Source organism: Bombina bombina, chromosome 3 (assembly GCF_027579735.1).
Source record: "Bombina bombina isolate aBomBom1 chromosome 3, aBomBom1.pri, whole genome shotgun sequence".
Taxonomy (NCBI): domain Eukaryota; kingdom Metazoa; phylum Chordata; class Amphibia; order Anura; family Bombinatoridae; genus Bombina; species Bombina bombina.
Window position 1 is genome coordinate 664,243,871 of NC_069501.1, and position 26,821 is coordinate 664,270,691.

The 26,821-nt window shown below is 38.0% G+C and overlaps 1 protein-coding gene across 2 annotated transcripts in view; it reads right to left on the bottom strand.

Moving 5' to 3' along the window:
* The window catches only part of LOC128653866 (ras GTPase-activating protein 4), a 364,303-nt gene that overhangs the window by 1,390 nt on the left and 336,092 nt on the right, over positions 1 to 26,821 (bottom strand). Inside the window, exons 16-20 of one of the 2 annotated variants that reach the window (XM_053707405.1) lie at positions 18,389 to 18,558; positions 16,246 to 16,383; positions 14,109 to 14,244; positions 13,605 to 13,725; positions 3,078 to 3,136 (exon numbers count right to left, since the gene is read on the bottom strand). In XM_053707405.1, the coding sequence (XP_053563380.1) occupies positions 3,078 to 3,136; positions 13,605 to 13,725; positions 14,109 to 14,244; positions 16,246 to 16,383; positions 18,389 to 18,558 (624 nt within the window). The remainder of the gene's footprint in view (positions 1 to 3,077; positions 3,137 to 13,604; positions 13,726 to 14,108; positions 14,245 to 16,245; positions 16,384 to 18,388; positions 18,559 to 26,821) is intronic. The other variant, XM_053707406.1, reaches the window with a different exon arrangement.

Sequence of the window (26,821 nt, forward strand, 5' to 3'; positions counted from 1 at the left end):
CCAGATTTTTATTTGTTTTGTACATTAAACATTTATCTTTTAAACCATGGAAATTGCACACAAACTAAATACAATCATCTAAATGTTCAAATATGATTTCAGTGTGTATGAAGGTTTACACATATGAGTTAAAAAAATAATCAAGTTATATGAAATGATTAATTGCTCATATACAAACAAATTAATAATAAAAAGACAATGCACTCGCACTTAGGAGTCGATTTATCAATGTCTGGCGGACACGATACGCTGTAGTGTATCATGTCCGCCAGACAACGCTGTCAATTGGCCGCTAGCAGGGGGGTGTCAATCAACCCGATCGTATAAAATCTGGCGGATTGATGTCCGCAGCCTCAGAGGCAGTGGACAAGTTAAGGAGCAGCGGTCTTAAGACTGCTGCTTCTTAACTCTTGTTTCCGGCGAGCCTGAAGGCTCACGCGGAAACAGGGGCATCAGGGGCCATTCATCCCTTGATAAATCGGCCCCTTAGTCTGAATTTCAAATGATCAGTAGATTTTCCTCTGAACAATGTCAAAGCTAGTTCAATTTCCCAGTATAATATACATTATACTTTGAATGCTTGCACATGCTCAGTAGGAGTTGGTGCCTCAGAAAGTGTGAATATATAACTACAGTGCATATTTTAATAATGGAAGTGAATTGGAAATTGTTTTAAAATTGTGTGCTCTGAATTATAAAACTTTGGACTTTAGAATTCCTTTAATTATCTGTCATGTATTATGTTTGTTTTGGCTACAAATATTTTGCTTTCATGAAGGTCTGTAAAAAAAAACATATAAAAATATACATCAAAAACCTTGGCTACACCTGTTTCTTATAGTTTTTTTTATTTGTGCTTTATGTATCTAACTAGACTTTTTCCATTGAACTGTTATTAGGTTTGGAATGGCAAACTGCTAAAAATATGCTGTCGGAAGCAATTTCGTGTGTCGACTGCTTCCAATGGCACGTTATACCACAAATAATATCCTGTCCTATAGAAAGTATTAGAAGCCGTTAAAGGGACAGTAAACCTAAAAAATAATGTTATATAATTCTGCACATAGTGCAGAATTATATAACATTATTTTAGTGCTATTGTTATAAAAGCTTTTTTCCATTTGAATTTTTTAAAAATATGCCGGTTTTATAGACCCGCTCTCTGCTCTCTGCTGAGCGGGTCTGTTTTTTTTACACAGCGCTTCGGGCCAGCTGTATAGTCACTGCCCGGCCCGACCGCGCCATAAAACTAAGTGCAGCTCGCTCCTGCTCTGTCTGACAGCAGGAGCGAGCTGCACTTAATGTTATGGCGCGGTCGGGCCGGGCTGTGACTATACAGCTGGCCCGATACGCTGTGTAAAAAAAACAGACCCGCTCAGCAGAGAGCGGGTCTGTAAAACCGGCATATTTTTAAAAAATTCAAATGGAAAAAAAGCTTTTATAACAATAGCACTAAAATAATGTTATATAATTCTGCACTATTCTGTAAATGGTGATAATTTCCCAAAAGGTCTCATAAGAAACAGTATCTGTCCTGAAGCACACATATAGTAGCCAAAACTGCTTGCACTGAGGTTTAACTGTTTAACACCTTAATGACCAGCGATGTACCCCCTTTTTATGGGGAGTGATGTTTTCAATAGCGTGCTATTTTAGCAAGCCTTCAGGAGGGAGGAAGGGTCAGTGGCAAGACCCGCGCTATTATACCCAGACAATCCCTTAATGACTAGCGATGTACAGGGTATGTCACTGTCGTTAAGGGGTTAAGGAAACATCAGATTCATAAAAATAAAATAAATAAGTTATCATTTCATATACTGTGTTGATGCACTGTGAAGCCTTTGACAATTTACAATGGTAAACTGAAACAATGATCTGGCCACAAGCAAACTGTATGTTGCTAACATTACATAGCTAACAATATTGTCAAGGAGTTGTACTTTTCCTCTTCAGCCAACCCATTTCTCTTTAAATAAGACTGCAACAGACACTGATATGCATATACTACAGTAATGGAATAGTTATAGAATAACATTGTCATTTATAGTATGTAAGTTTTTTGAGATATCATATTTGATTAGAATGATGTCATGAGTCATAATATGTGACATTATAACAGTTGCCACTGGTGATATAAAAATGTATGAGCTCCGTCAAAAAGCATTGTGCATCTGCACCTGCATTCAAACACTGCTCCTGCTCATAGAGCAAATATTTGGTTGACAAAATTTGAATTTGCATTATAACAGACAAATATACGTCACCAACATCTCCCTGAGCAGGTGCATGGTTTGAATGTGAATGCGCAAGGCAGATATGTGCATGCACAAGAAAAGAAATGTCTCTATTCAAAACTGTTTCAATGCAGAGTATTATTATTTACGTATAATTGCCGACATACTATACCATTAGGTATATTAGTACAATAAACAAAAGATTTGTAACATCAACAATAAAGGATACATCTTTTTAAGCATACACACATGCAATTCATAAATACATTCTCAGCATATAAATACATTGTACTGATATATAAAGATATTCAGCCAAAACAGTGTCATACATGTATTAAAGGGACAGTCTAGTCCAAAATAAACTTTCATGATTCAGATACAGAATTAAATTTTAAACAATTTTCCAATTTACTTTTATCACCAATTTTGCTTTGTTCTCTTGGTATTCTTAGTTGAAAGCTAAACCTAGGAGGTTCATATGCTAATTTCTAAGCTTTTGAAGGCAGCCTCTTCTCTCAGGGCATTTTGACAGTTTTTCACCACTAGAGGGTGTTAGTTCACGTTTATCATATAGATAACACTGTGCTCAAGCACGTGGAGTTCCAGTGAGCAAGCTCTGATTGGCTAAAATGGACGTCTGTCAAAAGAACTGAAATAAAGGGGCAGTTTGCAGAGGCTTAGATACAAGGTAATCACAGAGGTAAAAAGTGTATTTATATAACTGTGTTGTTTATGCAAAACTGGGGAATGGGTAATAAAGAGATTATCTATCTTTTCAAACAATAAAAATTCTGGTGTAGACTGTCCCTTTAACTATTATGGATAACAAGCACTAAATGGTACCTGTTTCAGGGGCAGATGTGTCACTGTTATCCTGCTTTGTCACTTCCAAATATTTTTCTCTTTAGGAAACAAATATAAAAAAGAAATAGAATAAATAAACGTGAAATTCAGAATGATCTCTATAATGATTACTTTACTTTTAGTGAGATAGTATGAATAGAGCTTAGTACTCAAGAGAAAATCTAAACCTTTTTTTTAATAAATGTTTTGAATTAACAATTATGGCCTAGATTACCAGTGGAGTGCAAATTTGCGCTTTCGCAAGCACAATATTTGTGCTCCACTCAGTAATACCAGCGCATGCAAAAAGTTAAGTGTAATGCGAACGCGACCTCGTGTTTGCTTTGTCTGGAAGCATTGCGCTCAAGAGAGCTCACTTCCATAGGCTCTAATGGGAGCCTTGTTCACATGCCGTGAGACACGGCAGAGAACCTAGTGCAGCGCAGGGGGTTAGTTGGGCAGCGTTGGGCAGCAAATTTAAAATATATATGTATCTGAATATATACATATATATTTATGTGTTTATATGTGTATATACACATATTAACACATATAAGCATATACATATATATTAACAGTATAAACACAATCCCTATAGACTGCAATGTTAAAGTTGCTTTTGAGTGCTGTATTTTTTGTAACACCCTACATACTCTCACTTTAACCCCTTATAATTGCTTTGTGCAGTTATTTTATTAAAAAAATAAAGATGCTACTAATTTTTTATTTTATGAAGGGAACTGTGCTCTTTATTTGGGGGGCAATTGGGGGACATTTTGTTATTTAACCAGAGTGCAAAGTGCTACCGCGAGCTCATATATTTTAAATAACACCCCAGATGATTTGGCCTTTTTCTACTTGAATTAAGTTCATTGCATTTTTCCTGACCTATAACGAGTGTCTAATAGACAGCATTACTGTGAAAATGCTATGTCTAAACTAGTAGATCACAGAGCAGCCTACTAAGCTGAGATCATGTGACCCCCTTGTCTTTATGTGACCAGGGTTAGAGGTAAAATTAAATTTCAGATTTATGATCATACAGTGATTAAGAAATCTTACTAAATGAAAAATAATAATACTGATCATCATAATAATCTGAAAAACAAAAATCTGCTTTTATTGTAGTTGGCATACATAGATGTTTGGTTCTTATTTTTCCACTATAAAGGGCCTTTAATGACTTGTGCATAAATAGGTTATATGGGAAAATTGAAATTTGAGCAGACAATGCCACTGAGGATCTAAAACTTTCTAAAAGAAAAAAACTCACAATCTTTTTGAGGCTATCATGCTAAATTATCTGAAAACACCTATAGAGAAAGATTTTTCTTTACAAGAGAAACTAATGCAAATGATTAATTACAAACAATAACCCAATTAACCCAATATAATTTACATGTAATAACTTACTTTATGAAATCACTAAGATTTCATCAATGCTTTTTGAGACTGAAGTTTACCCATGCAAACTGAAATTGCTGTAATTTTACAAATTTGCTAGATTTTAATGAAAACAAATACATTAATACATGCAATTGGCCAACAAATACACTGTCATAATGTCTAAGTGGTGGAGTCCAATAGCATGTGGAAAGATAACATCATTTGGATGAAAGGGAGTAACCATGAGGACCAAAGATGGCATATAACATTCACAATGATCTACAGAATACGCATAGAATCTAATAGTCAGATAGGTAGGGACGTCTCACATACAGGTAACAAGTAAAATAGGTCCAAGCAAAGAAATGTAAAATGTTGTACATGTGCCAGATATAATGTCAGTCCACAACAACTAACAGCAATTATCTGTGCATGAGGCCTAAAAAGCAAGAGGAGCCAAAACATGCCGAGCGTCATAAAACAGCAAATAGGATAAAAGCACATGCCTTAGAGAGGCAGTCAGGATATATTGCCTGTGCATTGACATCTGTACTTAAATAATGTATGTGCCAAGTTAAACCTAGTTGGTAAAATACTCTCAATGTCTTGTACCTAAAATGTATCCCATTCTTAACAAAATAACTGGTAACATATGCTTAAGTTTTACACAGAACCATTCTTATGAATTAAATGAGATTAAAAGTGTTCCTTAATTTAGCAGTTATGTGACATTCTGAGTAGGGTCCAATGGGCTACATGCAATAACATCTGTGAGGTCCGTACACCATGGCATTGCACCTAGGTTTTATCATGAAAAGGGCTAAACATCACAATGATGAAGAATTGTAAGATCAGTCTCACAAAATCTAATGAACCTCATATCCTTTATTCTTCACGGAACACTTTATAAATGAAATAAGTAGCTCTTACATTGCTTTAACATAATTAGAAAAAAAAATTAAAATAAGTTACTTTTTTCTTTAATATTTTTAACTAAAACCTTTTAAATCTACTCAATCCAACTGTGCCTGTGTGTTACTGGTAAAGCCAAATCACACATTCCCCCCATCCCCCTTTTTTCCATTACACTAAATCCTGCACAAACCATATTTTTACACAGCAAGAACTATTTTACATAGCAAAAAAAATAAAATCGGAATATGCGATAGGATATATGCAATATGAAATCTAATGTACAATTAGTGTTAAAAAAATGTTTGTTCACTCTTAACTGCATTATTTTGGGTATAATGTGTATGTATGTACTATTATCAATTTAAACAGCTACAATTAAAAATGTATTCTTTGCTACGTATTATACACAGTACTAAAGGTACTAAAAAAGTACAGGTAGAAAACCCTTTATCCAAACTGCCTTTTAAGGTTTGGATTTCGTAATAGTTTGAATTTTGTAATATTTGCATCTTTAAAATGTGACAGTTGGGGGAGGGGATGGAACCAATGCGTCAATTTATGTAAGTGCAAGCGGATATGATTCAATATAGTGGATCATGTCTGCTGCACATCGATAAATGCCGACAGCATACGCTAGTGCAATGCCGCCCCCTGCAGATTCGCTGCCAATCGACTGCTAGCAGGGGTTGATTTCTGTCCACCGCCTCAGAGCAGGCGGACAGGTTATGGAGCAAGGGTCTTTAGATCCCTGCTTTATAACTTCTGTTTCCGGCGAGCCTGAAGGCTCGCCAGAAACACGGGACATCAAGCTCCATATGGGGCTTGATAAATTGACCCCCAAGTGTAAACAACAATATTATATATATTTAAGTAATATTTACATGTCACAATACAGCTTATACATTTAAGCTAAATGTAGTTTTATATAATTTTATATACTTAAATAATTTTAATACTTTTGTATACATAGAACCCTTAGAAAGATAGTAGAGTACTGTAATCAGAAAGGTAATATTTGTGTTTTAAATAAATATAGACTATTATTTGCCTTTTAGAACAAACACAAAAAACAAACAAACCAAAGACACAGGCAGAGAAGATTGTCACTTACAGGCAGGGGAAATAGCATTTTTTGTTCATTTTTTAATATTAATTAAAATGTTCTGATTACAGAATAAGTTTGGTATTTGGGATTTCTAATAAATACAAATTGTATGCTTTGAGTAATACATCTAGAAATGTCGAAAAAACAAACGGCTAGATTACGAGTTTTGCGGTACAGCTATACCCCTGAAAAATTGGTAATTGCGCGTGGAATGGCTAGGAACGCATAATACGAGTTGCGGCTGTATAGATATACCGCAAGCATTTTATCCTGTAACGCAACGTCCATTCTGCACTCAAAAAAATTACGTCTGAGTGTGGGATTTTCAGAGCGTCGGTATTACAGGTTGTGCGTTCAGGCTAAAATGCTTGTGTTACAGCCTATACCGACACTATTCATACCGCCATCTGAGTACAGTAGTTATGGATTTTGTGTAACAAAAATGTTTCACAAAACTCATAACTAAAATGTTACAAAGTACACTAACACCCATAAACTACATATTAACCCCTAAACACGACACCCTCCCGCATCGCAAACACTATATTAAACTTATTAACCCCTAATCTCCTGTCCACCCACATTGCGACTATTACATAAAGTTATTAACCCTTAATCTGCTGCCCACCCACATCACCAACACTATTTAAATATATTAACCCCTAAACCACTGCTCCCTGACAGTGCTGCCACTAAATAAACCTATTAACCCCTAAACCTCCGGGCCCCCACATCGCCGCCACTAAATAAACCTATTAACCCCTAAACCACCAGCCACCCACATCGTAACTACTAAACTAAACCTATTAACCCCTAAACTGCCGGCGCCCCACATCACAAAACACTAAATTAAACTATTAACCCCTAAACCTATGACCCCCCTAACTTTAAATTAAAGTTAAAATATAACTATCTTAAAGTAAATAAAAACTTACCTGTGAAATTAAAAAAAAAAACTAAGTTTAAACTATAAATTAACCTAACATTACTATTCTAATAAAATTTAAAAAAAAATACCAATTAAAAAATCTAAATTACAAATTTAAATAGACCTAACACTATGAAAAAATTACAAAAAATAATAAACACTAAATTACGAAAAATAAAAAACACTAAGATTACAAAAGATAATAAACAAAATTATCAAAAATAAAAACAATTACATCGATTCTAATAGCCCTATAAAAATAAAAGCCCCCCCAAAATAAAAACACTCCCTAACCTACAATAAACTACCAATAGCCCTTAAAAGGGCCTTTTGTACCTAATCTAATAGCCCTATAAAATTAAAAAAGCCCCCCCAAAATAAAAACACCCCCTAACCTACAATAGACTACCAATAGTCCTTAAAAGGGCCTTTTGTAGGGCATTGCCCTAAGTTAAACAGCTCTTTTACCTGTAAAAAAATTCAAAATTCCCCCAACAGTAAAACCCACCACCCAACCAACCCCCCAAAATAAAAAACTAACTCTAAAAAAACCTAAGATACCCATTGTCCCTAAAGGGGCATTTGTATGGGCATTGCCCTTAAAAGGGCATTCAGCTCTTTTACACTTTGCCCAAAGCCCTAATCTGAACCCCCCCCCCCAAAAAAAAACCTAACACTAACCCCAGAATATCTGCTCATGGTTCCTGAAGTCCGGACATCCATCTCCATCCAGGCTGCGAGAAGTCTTCATCCAGGCGGCAAGAAGTCTTCATCCAGGCAGCAACATTTTCATCCATCGCGGGGGCATCTTCTATCTTCATCCCTGCGGCGCAAAGCAATCCTGGACTGGCGATGACATCCTGCCCAGAGTGCCCTCTTCATACGGTCACTGCTGTACACTGAAGTTAAATGCAAGAAAGCCATTTCAAATGGCGTACCTTGCATTCCTATTGGCTGATTTGATTTGTCAAATTCAAATCAGCCAATAGGATGAGAGCTTCTGAAATCCTATTGGCTGTTCAAAACAGCCAATAGGATGAGAGCTACTGAAATTCTATTGGCTGATTTGAACAGCCAATAGGATTTCAGTAGCTCTCATCCTATTGGCTGTTTTGAACAGGCAATAGGATTTCAGAAGCTCACAGGATGTCATCGCCGGTCCAGGATAGCTCCGCTCCGCGCCGCCATGATGAAGATAGAAGACACCCCGCGATGAATGAAGATGTCCCCGCCTGGATGAAGACTTCTCGCTGCCTGGATGGAGATGGATGTTCGGACTTCAGGAACCGTGAGTAGATATTCTGGGGTTAGTGTTAGGTATTTTTTTTATTTTTTGGGGTGTTTTTTTTCAGATTAGGGCTTTGGGCAAAGTGTAAAAGACCTGAATGCCTTTTTAAGGGCAGTGAAAAAGAGCTGAATATCCTTTTATGGGCAATGCCCATACAAATGCCCCTTTAGGGGCAATGGGTAGCTTAGGTTTTTTTTAGCGTTAGGTTTTTTATTTTGGGGGGTTGTTTGGGTGGTGGGTTTTATTGTTGGGGGGACTTTGTATTTTTTTACAGGTAAGAAAGCTGTTTAATTTAGGGCAATGCCCTACAAAAGGCCCTTTTAAGGCTATTGGTAGTCTATTGTAGGTTAGGGGGTGTTTTTATTTTGGGGGGAGGCTTTTTTATTTTTATAGGGCTATTAGATTAGGTATAATTGTTTTTATTTTTTTATAATTTCGTTTATATTTTTTTGTTATCCTAGTGTTTTTTATTTTTCGTAATTTAGTGTTTGTATTTTAGATTTTGAATTTTTTTTAGTAGTGTTACACCTAGATTTAGAGTTCTGCGTTAGCCGTCAAAAGCAGCGTTAAGGGGTCCTAGCGCTGCTTTTTACCGCCCGCTGGTATTTAGAGTCAGGCAGGAAAGGGTCTAACGTTCACTTCCCTACCGTGACTCCAGGCTACCGCAGATCCCCTTACGCCAATTGCGTATCCTATCTTTTCAATGGGATGTGCCTAATTTGGAGTCTTGGGAGAAGTGAGCGGTAGACCCTCTACCGACAAGACTCCTACCGACAAAAAAGTCAGTAGTTAAGAGCTTTATGGGCTAACGCGTGAATATAAAGCTCTTAACTACTGTGCTCTAAAGTACACTAACACCCATAAACTATGTACCCCTAAACCGAGGCCCCCCCCACATCGCCGCCACTATAATAATTTTTTTTAACCCCTAATCTGCTGAGCGGACACCGTTGCCACCTACATTATACCTATAAACCCCTAATCTGCTGCCCCTAACATCGCCGACCCCTATATTATATTTATTAACCCATAATCTGCCCCCCCAATGTCGCCGCTACCTAACTACACTTATTGACCCCTAATCTGCCGACCGGACCTCGCCGCCACATACCCCTACTCTAACCCACCCAACCCCCCCTTAAAAAACCTATCGCTAACCCCCTGAAGATCTCCCTACCTTGAGTCGTCTTCACCCAGCCGATCAGAACAGCCAATAGAATGCGAGTTCAATACGATTGGCTGATTGGATCCTTCATTCGTTGGGAAGTCGTTGGTTGAAGAGGATGGCTCCGTGTTGGCTCCGTTGAAGATGGCTCCGCTCCGGATGGATGGAGATTGAAGACGCCGCCTGGATGAACACTTCTACCGGATGGAGGACCTCTTCTTTGCCGCTTGGATGAAGACTTCTACCGGATCAAGGACCTCCTCTCCGCACCTTTGATGAAGAATTCGGCTCGGCTGGGTGAAGACGACTCAAGGTAGGGAGATCTTCAGGTGGTTAGCGATAGGTTTTTTTAAGGGGGGCTTGGGTGGGTTAGAGTAGGGGTATGTGGGTAGTGGGTTGTAATGTTGTGGGGGGTATTGTATTTTTTTTGCAGGTAAAAGAGCTGATTACTTTTGGGCAATGCCCCGCAAAAAGCCCTTTTAAGGGGTAAAAGAGCTGATTACTTTGGTAATTTTTTATTTTGGGGGGCTTTTTTATTTTATTAGGGGGCTTAGATTAGGTGTAATTAGTTTAAACTTCTTGTAATTCTTTTTTATTTTTTGTAATTTAGTGTTTGTTTTTTTATATTATAGAATAGTTTATTTTATTGTATTTTATTTTAGGTAATTGTAGGTAATTAATTTAATTAATTTAATGATAGTGTAGTGTTAGGTTTAATTGTAACTTAGGTTAGGATTTATTTTACAGGTAATTTTGTACTTATTTTAACTAGGTAGCTATTAAATAGTTATTAACTATTTAATAGCTATTGTACCTAGTTAAAATAAATACAAAGTTGCCTGTAAAATAAATATAAATCTTAAAATAGCTACAATGTAATTATTAGTTATATTGTAGCTATATTAGGGTTTATTTTATAGGTAAGTATTTAGTTTTAAATATGATTAATTTAGTTAATTTTAGGAATATTATTTTGTTTAATTTAAATTATATTTATGTTAGGGGGGGTGTTAGGGTTAGAGTTAGGTTTAGGGGTAAATAACTTTATTATAGTAGCGGCGACGGTGCGGGCGGGAGATTAGGGGTTAATAATTGTAGGTAGGTGGCGGCGATGTTAGGGAGGGCAGATTAGTGGTTAATACTATTTATTATAGTGTTTGCGAGGCGGGAGTGCGGCGGTTTAGGGGTTAATACATTTATTATAGTGGCGGCGAGGTCCGGTCGGCAGATTAGGGGTTAATAAGTGTAGGTAAGGTAGCGGCGACTTTGGGGGGGCAGATTAGGGGTTAATAAATATAATATAGGGGTCGGCGGTGTTAGGGGCAGCAGATTAGGGGTTCATAGGGATAATGTAGGTTGCGGCGATGTCCGGATCGGCAGATTAGGGGTTAGTAATATAATGTAGGTGTCAGCGATAGCGGGGGCGGCAGATTAGGGGTTAATAAGTGTAAGGTTAGGGGTGTTTAGACTCGGGGTTCATGTTAGGGTGTTAGGTGCAGACTTAGAAAGTGTTTCCCCATAGGAAACAATTGGGCTGCGTTAGGAGCTGAACGCTGCTTTTTTGCAGGTGTTAGGTTTTTTTCAGCCCAAACTGCCCCATTGTTTCCTATGGGGATATCGTGCACGAGCACATTTTAGCTGCTTACCGCTACCATAAGCAACGCTGGTATTGAGGGTGGAAGTAGAGCTAAATTAGGCTCAACGCACCCTTTTTTGAGCCTAACGCAGCCCCTCAGACAACTCTAAATACCAGCGCTGTTTGAAGTGTGCGTTGGGAAAAAAGCAGCGTTAGCTACGCGGGTCTTTACCGACAAAACTCTAAATCTAGGCGTTAGTTTTTTAAAATTTGTAATTTAGTTTTTTTAATTGGTATTTTTTTTAAATTTATTAGAATAGATATGTTAGATTAATTTATAGTTTAAACTAAGTTTTTTTTATTTCACAGGTAAGCTTTTTATTTATTTTAAGATAGTTATATTGTAATTTTAATTTAAAGTTAGGGGGGGTGTTAGGTTTAGGGGTTAATAGTTTAGTTTTTGCGATGTGGGGTGGCGGCGGTGTAGGGGTTAATAGGTTTATTCAGGTGTTGGAGATGAGGGGGAGCGGAGGATTAGGGGTTAATAACTTTATTTAGTTGCTGCGATGTCGGGGAGCGGAGGATTAGGGGTTAATAACATTATTTAGTGGTGGTGATGTCGGGTAGTGGTGGAATAGGGGTTAATAATTTTTATTGATGTCGGGGAGTGGAGTATTAGGGGTTAATAGCTTTTATTAGTGTCGGCGATGTTGGGGAGCGGCGGGTTAGGGGTTAATATCTTTTATTTAGTGTCAGCGATGTCGGGGAGTGGCGGATTAGGGGTTAATAACTTTTAATTAGTGTCAGCGATGTTGGGAGCGGCGGAATAGGGGTGTTTAGACTAGGGGTTTATGTTAGGGTGTTAGGTTTAAACATAACTTTCTTTCCCTCATAGACATTAATGGGGTTGCGTCACGGCGATCGCCATTCTGCACTTCAGGTGGGTTTTTTTTTCTAACACTTTCTCCCTATTGATGTCTATGGGTGAAAGCGTGCACGAGCACGTAAACTCAGCCCTTGGCTTTTGTGTGCTATGGAGCTTAACGCACCATAACGCACAGCACAAGGAGGTTTTTCAGTAACTCATAATGACAGCACTATAGAGAGTAAAATAACGCATTTTTTTAAGTTATTTTCGCACCCTGTTTAGTGTAAAACTTGTAATCTAGGCAAAAGTGATTTAAATAGAACTCTAAGGGGCCGAATTATCAGGCTCACTGGAAATAGCAGTTATGAAGCAGCGGTCGAAAGACTGCTGCTCCATAACTGGTCCGCTGCCTCTGAGGCTGTGCTCTGCAATCTGCCCGATCCTATATGATCGGGCTGATTGAGACCCCCTGCTAGCGGCTGATTTTTCGGGAATCTGCAGGAGGCAACATTGCACAAGCAGTTCTGGTGAACTGCTTGTGCAATGTTAAATGCCGACAGCGTATGCTGTCGGCAATCAGCGATGTCTGTCGGACATGATACGCTACAGTGTGTCATGTCGGACAGACATTGATAAATCGGCCCCAATCTATTATGATTATCTTGCAATGACAGTTATTTGTAAAAGAAAGTTTTACTGAATTTAGCACAGGGTTTAACAGTAGCATGGGATACAGAGAAGTGTTGTTTATCGCTAGTAATTGTCATGAAATTAACTGTTTACATACACTTTTTAGATGCAGCTGATGATAATTAAAGGGACACTGAACCCACATTTTTTCTTTCGTGATTCAGATAGAGCATGAGATTTTAAGCAACTTTCTAATTATCCTTATTATTTCCAATTATCAAATTTTCTTTATTCTCTTGGTATCTTTATTTGAAAAGAAAGAATGTAAGTTTAGATGCCGGACCATTTTCGGTGAACAACCTGGGTTGTCCTTGCTGATTGGTGGATAAATTCATCCACCAATAAAAAAGTGCTGTCCAGAGTCTTGAACCAAGAAAAAAAAAAGCTTAGATGTATTTTTCAAATAAAGATAGCAAGAGAACGAAGAAAAATTTATAATAGGAGTAAATTAGAAAGTTGCTTAAAATCGCATGCTCTATCTGAATCATGAAAGAAAAAAATCAGTGTCCCTTTAACAGTTTTACTGCTGAAGATGAGAAGTTAAATAGTTTGGAAATGGCACAAGAAAGGGTAAATAATCTGTAACCATTGTCATAATACACCTACTTCATTAATTCTCTCACTCCATTTAAATGTCTGAAAATAAGCTGTGCTTCCAATTCAGGGTCCAGAAGATCATTCCACTCTTGTAATGTGACTTCATGGCGAGTTTTGTCACAGCCGGCAACTGTTAAACAAAAACGGATTTAAACTTGATTAAAAGAAAGACAGCAGCATTAAGTTCCTGAATTAGTTATACGTATTGTGAGGGTACTACCATATTTGACATGGGTACATTTGGGGTTAAAACTTTTTTTTTAATTGACTTTATTAGAAATCTAGTGAAAGGGTCCAAGAGAAAGAGATAGGGTCTCTTTAGCAGGTATGCTGTTAAGTTATAACTTGCAAATTACAAATCAATATTGCTTTAAACCTCAAGAAGGGAAACTCTTGGAAGCTTTTTTTTGTAATATATGTGAGTCCAATATAAAGGGATTCTGATTCACTTCAACTAACACAACCCATGTTGGAGTGTAAAATATTCTGGGGTGTCTATTTTAGATGCAATACCTCCTTTATCCTTTTGGTGGCAGCAGCTCCATTTCTCCCCTTTAAATACGCCAGGGTGATATGAACACAGCATATCATTGTTATTCACACAGACTTTTCTCACTGCAGACAGCCACTGGTTTAGTTCATTGACACACTAAAGACAGTATTACAACACATTAGTGAAAGCTCTAGTATCATATCTGTACATTAAGAAAATATATCAACTCTTTGCTTGTTTTTTTCTCTCAAAAGCATATAACACAAGATGGCTTGACAAAGTTTTTTTTTTGCATATGTCTCTGCAGATATTAAATTATTCAGAATGACTATTGCATTTTAGCAGTTTTAATTTTCTGGATATTAAAAGCTTTTCAGTTTCTGTTAGACATGGAAGTGCAGAACACTTATATTCCACACAGCCATTGGCTGCACACTCTAGTGACCTACTTATAACTGTCCCTAATTGGCCACAGCCGAGAAGGTAACCTAAGTTACAATATGGAAGTTCATATTGTTTTATAGACACTTATTAAACTTTACACTTATTTTGTCACTATTTAAAAAGCTAATGCAACTTTAGAAACCACATCTACATGTTATTCTCAGACTAATCTTTTTTTTTTAATACATCATTGTATATAGCATTAATTTAGTTTTTAATGTCCCTTTAAACTGACACTAAACATAAAGCCTCAAAATAAAATTAGGTTTTAATCCCATTTCTAGTTAGTTTAAAATGACACAGAAATGTAGTTACTAATAATAAATGTAATACAAATACATATGGTAATGTGTGCCACACAAAAAACCATAGCTGGCCCAAAGACAGTAGTTTGGGAGTTTTGGATTATTCTATCAACAAACATCTCCATTTGATATAGTTTCCTGGTACACAAAAATGTACATCTGGCTCCTCAATATGGTGGGTTGGCTGCTCCTATGATTTAAGCCCATACTATAAATGACTGCAGTATATAAAAAATACTATGGGCCAGATTGCAAGTGGCGCACTAAATATATTTTTTGCTCACGTGCTAAAGTAAACTTTTAACATGGGCAGGTTAGTGTGTTTATTACAAGTTTAAAGTAAAAAGTTAGCACGCGAGCGAAACTCAATGCACGTTAACTTTAGGACTTCGGATATCATGACCGTGCAAACTTCTTTTCCCCGTAGACTTCAATGGAAAAAAATCGCTTGCACGCTAACACAACATCACATAAGACTTACAGCGCAAAAGTGGAAAGTAGTTATATTTCACATGCCAATGTTCTTCACATAGAAGAAAATGTTTTTTTTTTTATTTTTAATGATTATTTTTAAATATATATCTATACCTATATATTAATATTAATATATGCAACTATATATATATATATATATATATATATATATTTAAATATTTAAAAATACTAAGGACATTCTCTTCTAATATTTAGTAAAACACATTAATATATATATATATATATATATATATATATATATATATATATATATATATATAACACATACACATATTTAGAAATATATATAATATATATACATTATAACCCTATCCAGTCAAACACCTTACCATATACCTTTCAGCCCTTATAAAAAAATATTAATATTTATATGATTAATTATTTTCAGAAATTGTATATAGGTGTGAAACACTTTATTTAAATTTATTGTGTTTGGTACCCTTTTATTTTTATTACTTACACTTTATGCTAGGTCTTCAGTTGCGCTTTATCAATGAACGCAAATCTAGTTTGTGCTGGAGCGCACCCTTTTACATTCAACTTGTAATATGCGTTAGCACGGTCATGATATTGCACTCCACTTCTAATCTAGCCCTATGTAAGTATTATATGTAATATTATAATAATACATTTTTATTGTGTAAACAAAAATTCAAAACACAACATATATTTTACTATGGCTTCAAACAACACATAATTTATTCTAATGTGACCTGTTCTATATTTATACAAATACATATACATATACATACATACATACATACACACACACACACACAAATTAAACCGCTTATAAATTATTTTTTCTTATTGGCTAATGCATGCACACCTGCTATTCATGCAATTACAGAATAAATACAACGAGTTTTCTTATGCATTTCTCATATTTCTTGTATTTCTGTTTTATCAGTACCTTACACTGCAAATATAATGCCTCTAAGTTTCCAGTTTCATCTGTGTAGATGATTTGCATTACATTTGAATTGCCAAAGCACTTCTCCTCTACTTTTTCCAAGGCTCTGACTCTTGAAAGAGGAATGAAGGAACTTTTCTGCACAAGATCAAAACATACAATTAGGCTGCAAAAATTGGGAAATCAGACAAAAGTCAAGAAGTGGTGATGGGTAATGTAATATAGAGTATTAAATACTTAGATCATTAAAGGGGCATGCAAATGCATTTGAAATTTGCAAATATATGTTGCCATCAACAATTAGGGTCTGAGCAAGAGAGGAATGTAGGTATATGAGGCCTACAAATGTTTACTTGAAAGGTCTCATGCACAAATTATTCAAAATTCACAGTTTAAAAAAAAAACCCATATTAAAAACAAAACTTCCTGTAATAGTATGGCGCTTAAAGGGATAGTAAAGTCAAATTAAACTTTCATGATTCAGATAGAGCATGCAAATTTAAACAACTTTCCAATTTACTTTTATCATCAAATTTGCTTTGTTCTCTTGGTATTCTTAGTTGAATGCTAAACCTAGATAGGCTCTTATGCTAATTTCTAAGCCCTTGAAGGCTGCCTCTTATCTGAATGCATTTGACAGTTTTTCACAGCTAGAGGTCGTTAATTCATGTGTTTCATATAAATAACTGTGTTCATGCACGTATAGTTATTTTAGAGTCAGCACTAATTGCCTGAAATGCAAGTCTGTCAAAAGATCTGAGATAAGGATGCAGCTTGCATAAGCTTAGATACAGGGTAATAACAGAGGCACAAAGTATATTAATATAACAGTGTTGGTTATGGAAAACTGGGAAATGTTAAATAAAGGGATTATCTATCTTTTTAAACAATAACATTTTTGGTGTTTACTATCCCTTTAAATATGAAACCAAGAACAAAAGAGAATAAAAAGAAGACAAGAAAAAGACAAGTCTGAAATGTTATGTACTCTCCAAACTCTCACAGCACACCTCTCAGCATCTTGTAATTCACCCCAGAATCAGCTATGACTTGCCGCCCCACAAGTCAGTCCAAAGCTGATATTGAAGTAATTGATTAGATTGAGCATGAAAGGACAGTGTACTGCACCAGAGGTTGTTGCAAATTTGAAGTTTTAACAAAACAAATTAATGCAATTATTATTTATGCACCAATAATAACCATTTCATTGAGTTACTCATTGTAAGAAAGACTTTTATGACCTTTCTTATTAATAAGAATTCCTGCTTTCTATATCTTGCTGACTCAATTGAGTTATAAAAAACCCAAATTATGGATCCAACATATGATACCCAAAATAAACATACTAAGGGGCCTATTTATCATGATGCAAGTGTTCATGATCCGATATTGCAGATCATGTCCGCTGCACATCGATAAATTCCGACAGCATAAGCTCTCGGCATTTATCATTGCACCAGCAGTTCTTGTGAACTGCTGGTGCAATACCGCCCCCTGCAGATTCACGGCCAATCGGCCGCTAGCAGGGGGTATCAATCAACCTGATCGTATTGGATCGGGTTGATTTCCGGCAATGTCTGTCCGCCGCCTCAGAGGAGGCAGACAGGTTATGGAGCAGCGGTCTTTAGACCACTGCTTCATAACTTGTGTTTCTGGCGAGCTTGAAGGCTCGCCAGAAACACGGGGCATCAAGCTCCATACGGAGCTTGATAAATTGGCCCCTAAGAGTCAAAGTAATAGCAAACACAGTCATATATTTAATAATTTTATTTTTCGAGCATACATGGAATCATACGCAGAGTTCAGTGTTCACAAGGATTGGTAAAGGAGTAAGAGTTGATTCAGGATCCTCTCTAGGCTAATTTTATTATGTGCTTCTGAGGTGAATCTATGGAAAGCCAGGTTATAAGATTCTAAACTGAGAAGATTTTTACCAAAGATTAGTAAACTTTACCTCATAAGTTTTATGTTCCTTACATTTTCAACGTTCTGTAAAGACAGCTAATCTGAGGTAACCTTCAAAATTACATTTATTAAGCAGTTTTAAGAATTTCAAAATGGCACCTAACAGAATGTTTGAGTGAACATGAAAATGGACTACATTTTACGGATGTGTATTTTATTAAAAGGGTGCATACTTTACCTTGGAATATGGAGTTTTGGCAAAACTCAAGGCATCAACGGTTAATGACAGGAAGAATTTCTTAAAAGATGAAGCCATTAAGTAGCCTTTGCCTTTTGTTCTGTAAATCATTAGCTGCCCTTCTTTGACTGTAAGGCTTTGCAAATTTAATGCTTTTTGTAGATCTAATTCTGTAACAAAAAAACAATGAGAGTTTCATCTTACTTTTCTTTCTTCCAGAACTTGTGCTATTTAGTTTTTGTGTAGGCAATACAATATTTTCACACTAGATTCCATTTACATATAATGCTGCTACATTTAGTGTAAATAGCAGTAGTGACCCACTGCTTGGCTGCAATATGGTTTTCAGTGTGTCACTCTTCCCTTTTCCTGAGCATTGATACTTGTGCTCCTTTACGTGTACTGCCTGGCAGCCATGTTGGTGTATCTCTCTCTCGTTCCTTCTCAGGCCTTGTGCACAGCTCTGTGTCATATGAAGTAAGCTGAGAATTTCATCAGAAGCAGCAACAACACATTTTAAGTAAGATTTTCATGAGATATTCCTCTTTTGCAAAGGCTGGTGTTTTCAGCATGTAACACCACTTGATTTTGTAAATGTTTGCTCTGCCTCACACACCCTAGACAGGCAAAAACAAATTACGTAGCCTGTAAGTCAAACAGCATTTTAAAAACCTAGGTTACAGATTTAGTTTTCTGGGTTCTCTAGGGAGCATGGTACAAAGGGGCCAATTTATCATAGCCCGAATGGGGCCAAATACCCCTGTTTCCGTGCAAGCCTTTAGGCTCACCAGAAACAAAAGTTTAGAAGCAGCGGTCCTAAGATCAATAATCCTTAACTTGTCTGCTGCCTCTGAGGCTGCAGACATCAATCTGCCCGATCGAATATGATTGGGTTGATTGACACCCCTGCTTATGGCTGATTGGCCCCAAATCTGTAGGGGGCGGCATTGCACAAAGAGTTCACCAGAACTGCTTGTGCAATGTAAAATGCCAAAAGTGTATGCTGTCGGCATTCATCGATGTCTGGCGGACATTGATAAATCGACACCAAAGCATAATTTTTACACAAAACCAAGGGGTGTTTAATGTCTTTAATAAAAGGGCAGTTTTGTAAATGTGATTCTTGACGGGAGATCACTCAGTCAACAATATCATAGCTGTGGCAGCAAAGTGACAGTGACAAGGGACTGCCACAATGGGTAAAATGTCATTCGACCGACGGACAGGAGAAAAAAAGGAGAAACCATAGGGTGCCGTGGTGACTGAAGTTAAAGAAAGAAATTTATCAAACCTGATTAAAAAACCAGGGTGGGCCGTGGACTGGACACACCGTTGGAGAAAGTAATTTATCAGGTAAGCATAAATTCTGTTTTCTCCAACATTGGTGTGTCCGGTCCACGGCGTCATCCATAACTTGTGGGAACCAATACCAAAGCTTTAGGACACGGATGAAGGGAGGGAGCCAATCAGGTTACCTAAACAGAAGGCACCACGGCTTGCAAAACCTTTCTCCCAAAAATAGCCTCCGAAGAAGCAAAAGTATCAAATTTGTAGAATTTGGCAAAAGTGTGCAGGGAAGACCAAGTCGCTGCCTTACATATCTGATCAACAGAAGCCTCATTCTTGAAGGCCCATGTGGAAGTCACTGCCCTAGTAGAGTGAGCTGTGATTCGTTCGGGAGGCTGCTGTCCGGCAGTCTCGTAAGCCAATCGGATGATGCTTTTCAGCCAAAAGGAAAGAGAGGTAGCAGTAGCTTTTTGACCTCTCCTCTTGCCAGAATAAACGACAAACAGAGAAGACGTTTCTCTGAAATCCTTTGTTGCTTCTAAATAGAACTTTAAAGCACGTACTACATCTAAATTATGTAACAAATGTTCCTTCTTTGAAACTGGATTCGGACACAAAGAAGGCACAACTATTTCCTGGTTAATATTCTTGTTGGAAACAACCTTTGGAAGGAAACCAGGTTTAGTACGCAAAACAACCTTATCTGAATGGAACACCAGATAGGGCGGATTACACTGCAGAGCAGATAACTCAGAAACTCTTCTAGCAGAAGAAATAGCAACCAAAAACAGAACTTTCCAAGATAACATCTTGATATCTATAGAATGTAGAGGTTCAAACGGAACCCCTTGAAGAACTGAAAGAACTAAATTCAGACTCCAGGGAGGAGTCAAAGGTCTGTAAACAGGCTTGATCCTGACCAAAGCCTGAACAAAAGCTTGAACATCTGGCACAGCTGCCAGTCGTTTGTGTAACAAGACAGATAAAGCAGAAATCTGTCCTTTTAGAGAACTCGCTGATAATCCCTTATCCAAACCTTCTTGGAGAAAGGAAAGGATCCTAGGAATTTTAATCGTACTCCATGAGAATCCCTTGGATTCACACCAACAGATATATCTTTTCCATATTTTATGGTAAATCTTTCTAGTTACAGGTTTTCTGGCTTGTACCAGAGTATCTATCACAGAATCCGAAAACCCCCGCTTAGATAAAATCAAGCGTTCAATTTCCAAGCCGTCAGCTGGAGAGAAAATAGATTTGGATGTTCGAATGGACCCTGTACTAGAAGATCCTGTCTCAAAGGTAGCTTCCATGGTGGAGCCGATGACATATTCACCAGGTCTGCAGGAGCTATCAAAATCACCGAGGCCCTCTCCTGTTTGATCCTGGCTACCAGCCTGGGAATGAGAGGAAATGGTGGAAACGCATAAGCTAGGTTGAAGGCTCAAGGCGCTACTAATGAATCCACTAGAGTCGCCTTGGGATCCCTGGATCTGGACCCGTAGCAAGGAACCTTGAAGTTCTGACGAGACGCCATCAGATCCATGTCTGGAATGCCCCATAATTGGGTCAACTGGGCAAATATCTCCGGGTGGAGTTCCCACTCCCTCGGATGGAATGTCTGACGACTCAGATAATCCGCCTCCCAGTTTTCCACTCCTGGGATGTGGATCGCAGATAGGTGGCAGGAGTGATCCTCCGCCCATTTTATGATCTTGGTCACTTCTCTCATCGCCAGGGAACTCCTTGTTTCCCCCTGATGGTTGATGTAAGCAACAGTCGTCATGTTGTCTGATTGGAATCTTATGAATCTGGCCTTTGCTAGTTGAGGCCAAGCCCTGAGAGTATTGAAAATCGCTCTCAGTTCCAGAATGTTTATCGGGAGAAGAGACTCTTCCCGAGACCATAGACCCTGAGCTTTCAGGGAGTCCCAGACCGCGCCCCAGCCCACTAGACTGGCGTCGGTCGTGACGATGACCCACTCTGGTCTGCGGAAGCTCATTCCCTGGGACAGGTGATCCTGGGTTAGCCACCAACGGAGTGAGTCTCTGGTCTTCTGATCTACTTGAATCACTGGAGACAAGTCTGTATAGTCCCCATTCCACTGTTTCAGCATGCACAGTTGTAATGGTCTTAGATGAATTCGCGCAAAAGGAACTATGTCCATTGCTGCAACCATCAACCCTACTACTTCCATGCACTGAGCTATGGAAGGTCGTGGAACAGAGTGAAGAACTTCACAAGCGTTTAGAAGTTTTGACTTTCTGAGATCTGTCAGGAAAATCTTAATTTCTAAAGAATCTATTATTGTCCCCAAGAAAGGAACTCTTGTCGACGGAGACAGGGAACTTTTTTCTATGTTCACCTTCCACCCGTGAGATCTGAGAAAGGCCAGAACGATGTCTGTGTGAGCCTTTGCCTTTGAAAGAGACGACGCTTGTATCAGAATGTCGTCCAAGTAAGGTACCTTTGTGAAAATCCTTGGAGCAGTGGCTAGCCCGAATGGGAGAGCCACAAACTGGTAATGTTTGTCCAGAAAGGCGAACCTTAGGAACTGATGATGATCTTTGTGGATAGGAATATGTAGATACGCATCCTTTAGATCCACGGTAGTCATAAATTGACCCTCCTGGATTGTAGGTAAAATCGTTCGAATGGTTTCCATTTTGAACGATGGCACTCTGAGAAATTTGTTTAGAATCTTTAAGTCCAGAATTGGTCTGAAGGTTCCCTCTTTTTTGGGAACTACAAACAGATTTGAGTAAAAACCCAGTCCTTGTTCCACAGTTGGAACTGGGTGTATCACTCCCATTTTTAACAGGTCTTCTACACAATGTAAGAATGCCTGTCTCTTGCATTTGGTTTGAAGATAAGTGAGACATGTGGAACCTTCCCCTTGGGGGTAGTTCCTTGAATTCCAGAAGATAACCCTGAGAAACTATTTCTAGTGCCCAGGGATCCTGAACATCTCTTGCCCAAGCCTGAGCGAAGAGAGAGAGTCTGCCCCCAACTAGATCCGGTCCTGGATCGGGGGCTACTCCTTCATGCTGTTTTGGTAGCAGCAGCAGGCTTCTTGGCCTGCTTACCCTTGTTCCAGCCTTGCATCGGTTTCCAAGCTGGTTTGGTTTGCGAAGCATTACCCTCTTGTCTAGAGGCTGCAGAGTTGGAGGCCGGTCCGTTCCTGAAATTGCGAAAGGAATGAAAATTAGACTTATTCTTGGCCTTAAAAGGCCTATCTTTTGGGAGGGCATGGCCCTTACCCCCAGTGATGTCTGAGATAATCTCTTTCAATTCTGGCCCAAAAAGGGTTTTACCCTTGAAAGGGATATTAAGCAATCTTGTCTTGGAAGATACATCCGCTGACCAAGACTTTAGCCAGAGCGCTCTGTGCGCCACAATTGCAAACCCTGAATTTTTCGCTGCTAATCTAGCTAACTGCAAAGCGGCATCTAAAATAAAGGAATTAGCTAACTTAAGTGCGTGAATTCTGTCCATAACCTCCTCATACGGAGTTTCTCTACTGAGCGACTTTTCTAGTTCCTCGAACCAGAACCACGCTGCTGTAGTGACAGGAATAATGCACGAAATAGGTTGCAGGAGGTAACCTTGCTGTACAAAAATCTTTTTTAAGCAAACCCTCCAATTTTTTATCCATAGGATCTTTGAAAGCACAATTATCCTCGATAGGAATAGTAGTGCGCTTAGCTAGTGTAGAAACTGCCCCCTCGACCTTGGGGACTGTCTGCCATAAGTCCTTTCTGGGGTCGACCATAGGAAATAATTTCTTAAATATAGGAGGGGGTACAAAAGGTATGCCGGGCTTCTCCCACTTCTTATTCACTATGTCCGCCACCAGCTTGGGTATTGGAAAAGCGTCGGGGTGCACCGGAACCTCTAGGAACTTGTCCATCTTGCACAATTTTTCTGGAATGACCAGGTTGTCACAATCATCCAGAGTAGATAGCACTTCCTTAAGCAGGAGATGCTCTAATTTAAATTTAAATGTCACAACATCAGGTTCTGCCTGTTGAGAAATTCTACCTGAATCAGAAATTTCCCCATCTGACAAAACCTCCCTCATGGCCACTTCAGATTGGTGTGAGGGTATGACAGAACAATTATCATCAGCGCCCTCCTGCTCTACAGTGTTTAAAACAGAGCAATCGCGCTTTCTCTGAAATGCAGGCATTTTGGATAAAATATTTGCTATGGAGTTATCCATTACTGCCGTCAATTGTTGCATAGTAACAAGCATTGGCGCGCTAGAAGTACTAGGGGTCTCCTGCGTGGGCAAAACTGGTGTAGACACAGAAGGAGATGATGTAGAACTATGTCTACTCCCTTCATCTGATGAATCATCTTGGGCAACTTTACTATCTGTGGCAGTACTGTCCTTACTCTGTTTGGACGCTATGGCACAATTATCACACATATTTGAAGGTGGAGACACATTGGCTTTCATACATACAGAACATAGTCTATCTGAAGACACAGACATGTTAAATAGGCTTAAACTTGTTAATAAAGTACAAAAACCGTTTTAAAACAAAACCGTTACTGTCTCTTTAAATTTAAACAGGGCACACTTTTTACTGAATATGTGAAAAACTATGAAGGAATTGTTCAATTTTAACCAAATTTTCACCACAGTGTCTTAAAGCATTCAAAGCATTGCACCCCAAATTTCAGACCTTTAACCCTTAAAATGAGGAAACCGGAGCCGTTTACAGTTTTAACCCCTCTACAGTCCCAGCTCCAGCCTTTGCTGCGACTTTACCAAACCCAGGGGGTATACGATACCAAATGAAGCCTTCTAGGAACTTTTCCAACTACTTCCAGACCCACACACATGCAGCTGCATGTACTGCTCTCAAAAGTAACTGCGCAGTAATGGCGCGAAAATGAGGCTCTGCCTACTACAGAGAAGGCCCTTGCTGACTGGGAAGGTGTCTAAACCAGTGCCTGACGTAAAAAAACGTTCCCCAAAGTTATAAAGTGTGAATTTCAACCTCAAACTGTATAAAATACCCTAATAAAGCAATCGATCTAGCCCATAAAAGTGTCTACCAGTTTTATAGCCCATATTAAGCCCTTTATTCTGTTTGAGACTAAGAAAATGGCTTACCGGTCCCCATGAGGGGAAAATGACAGCCTTCCAGCATTACACAGTCTTGTTAGAAATATGGCTAGTCATACCTTAAGCAGAAAAGTCTGGCAACTGTTCCCCCCAACTGAAGTTATCTCATCTCAACAGTCCTATGTGGGAACAGCAAACGATTTTAGTTACTGCTGCTAAAATCATACTCCTCTCACAAACAGAACTCTTCATCATTTTCTGTTTCAGAGTAAATAGTACATACCAGCACTATTTTAAAATAACAAACTCTTGATAGTAGAATAAAAAACTACAACTAAACACCACATACTCTTCACCATCTCCGTGGAGATGCTGCTTGTTCAGCGGCAAAGAGAATGACTGGGGTGGGCGAAGCCTGGGAGGGACTATGTGGACAGCTTTTGCTGTGCTCTTTGCCATTTGGGGAGGAGAGTGTTCCCACAAGTTATGGATGACGCCGTGGACCGGACACACCAATGTTGGAGAAATATTGTTTTAGAAATATTGCCATCTAAGGGCTAGATTATGAGTGGAGCGCTAACAGTTACGTGCGAGCGATAAAGGGTTTATAGCGGGTGTTTGTGCTCATCGGGTTTACCGCTGGTATTACAAGTTGAAAGTAAATGTGATCGCTTGAGCAGAATCACAATGTACACTAGAATGATTACTGTGTCCTCAGAGATCTGGTTAACTGTGTTGCAAAACAAAAAACTTGCACAAAACACATCATAAATACATTACAAAGTACAGTTACACTCATAATAACACCATCTAATAAACATTATTAAAAAAAGAATTGCACACACGTTTTAAGAGCTCAAAGATATTAGATTCAGGTGTTAGAAAAAAAAAAGGCAGGCAAAGTCTTTAAGATAGAGATACACACATATACATGTCTAAAGATGGATATGTGTGTGTATATACGTATATGTATATATATATATATTTATATGTGTGTGTGTGTATATATATATATATATATATATAGTATATATGTGTATCTATATTTGTGTATTCATGCATTTATGCATTTAAATGTGTATTTATGTATTTACAGACATATATACACATATAAACACAAATACATACAGTATGTACACATACTGTATGTAGACATATATAGAAGTGCATTGGATCCCTTCCCAGTTAAGTAGATGAAAACATGTAAAAACATATTTATGCAATATTCATATTTAACAAATATTTAACTATGTATTTACTGTAAATATTTTACATTCCAATGTTCTGCACATAGCAGAATATGTTCTAAGTATTTCTAAATAGATATTCCTAAATATATATATATATATATATATATATATATATATATATATATATATATATATATATATATATAATCATGTGCATATATAGGTAGGAATAAGTATTTATGAATAAATAGAAAATATTCTGCTATGTGAAGAACAATATTCCTGTTGGGTTAGCGCACATGAGAATATGCAATCGGTTTTGTGCACAAATTGAAGACTTGTTCTTCTCTTACTGTCCTGGTCCTACAAGAGCACTACTTATGATGGTCTGTTTACAGTGGTCCTTCTGCCAACCTGCAGGTCTGGAGTGGGTTAATCCTTCAGTTAGTACAGTTCAAAAGTCTGCAGCCGGGACATTTATATTTGCGGTAATACTGTTGTAGTTAAGCTTACCTTTTCAGCGTATTATGTATTATAGATATTTGATATTATAATGTCTTTATGGTTAGCTTGTTATTCAATACTAGACAGATCTGACAATGCGGTTACAAGGTCACAGTCAGGGTGCCAGGAATCAGACTGAGACGAGAAGTGCAAAAATAATCACACCTTTATTAATAACAAAAAATAATAAAAAGTCCACAAGTCAAATAACAAGCCAGGAGTCAAAGCCAGAGCTGGTAGTCAGACAAGCCGAGTCAGGAGCCAAAGCAAGTAGTCAGACGAGCCGAGCCGAGTAGAGTCAGGAACCAGGAGGGACGTCAGACGGCCAGGTAATACACAGGAACTCACAAACAGGTCTGAGACAATGCAAGGGCA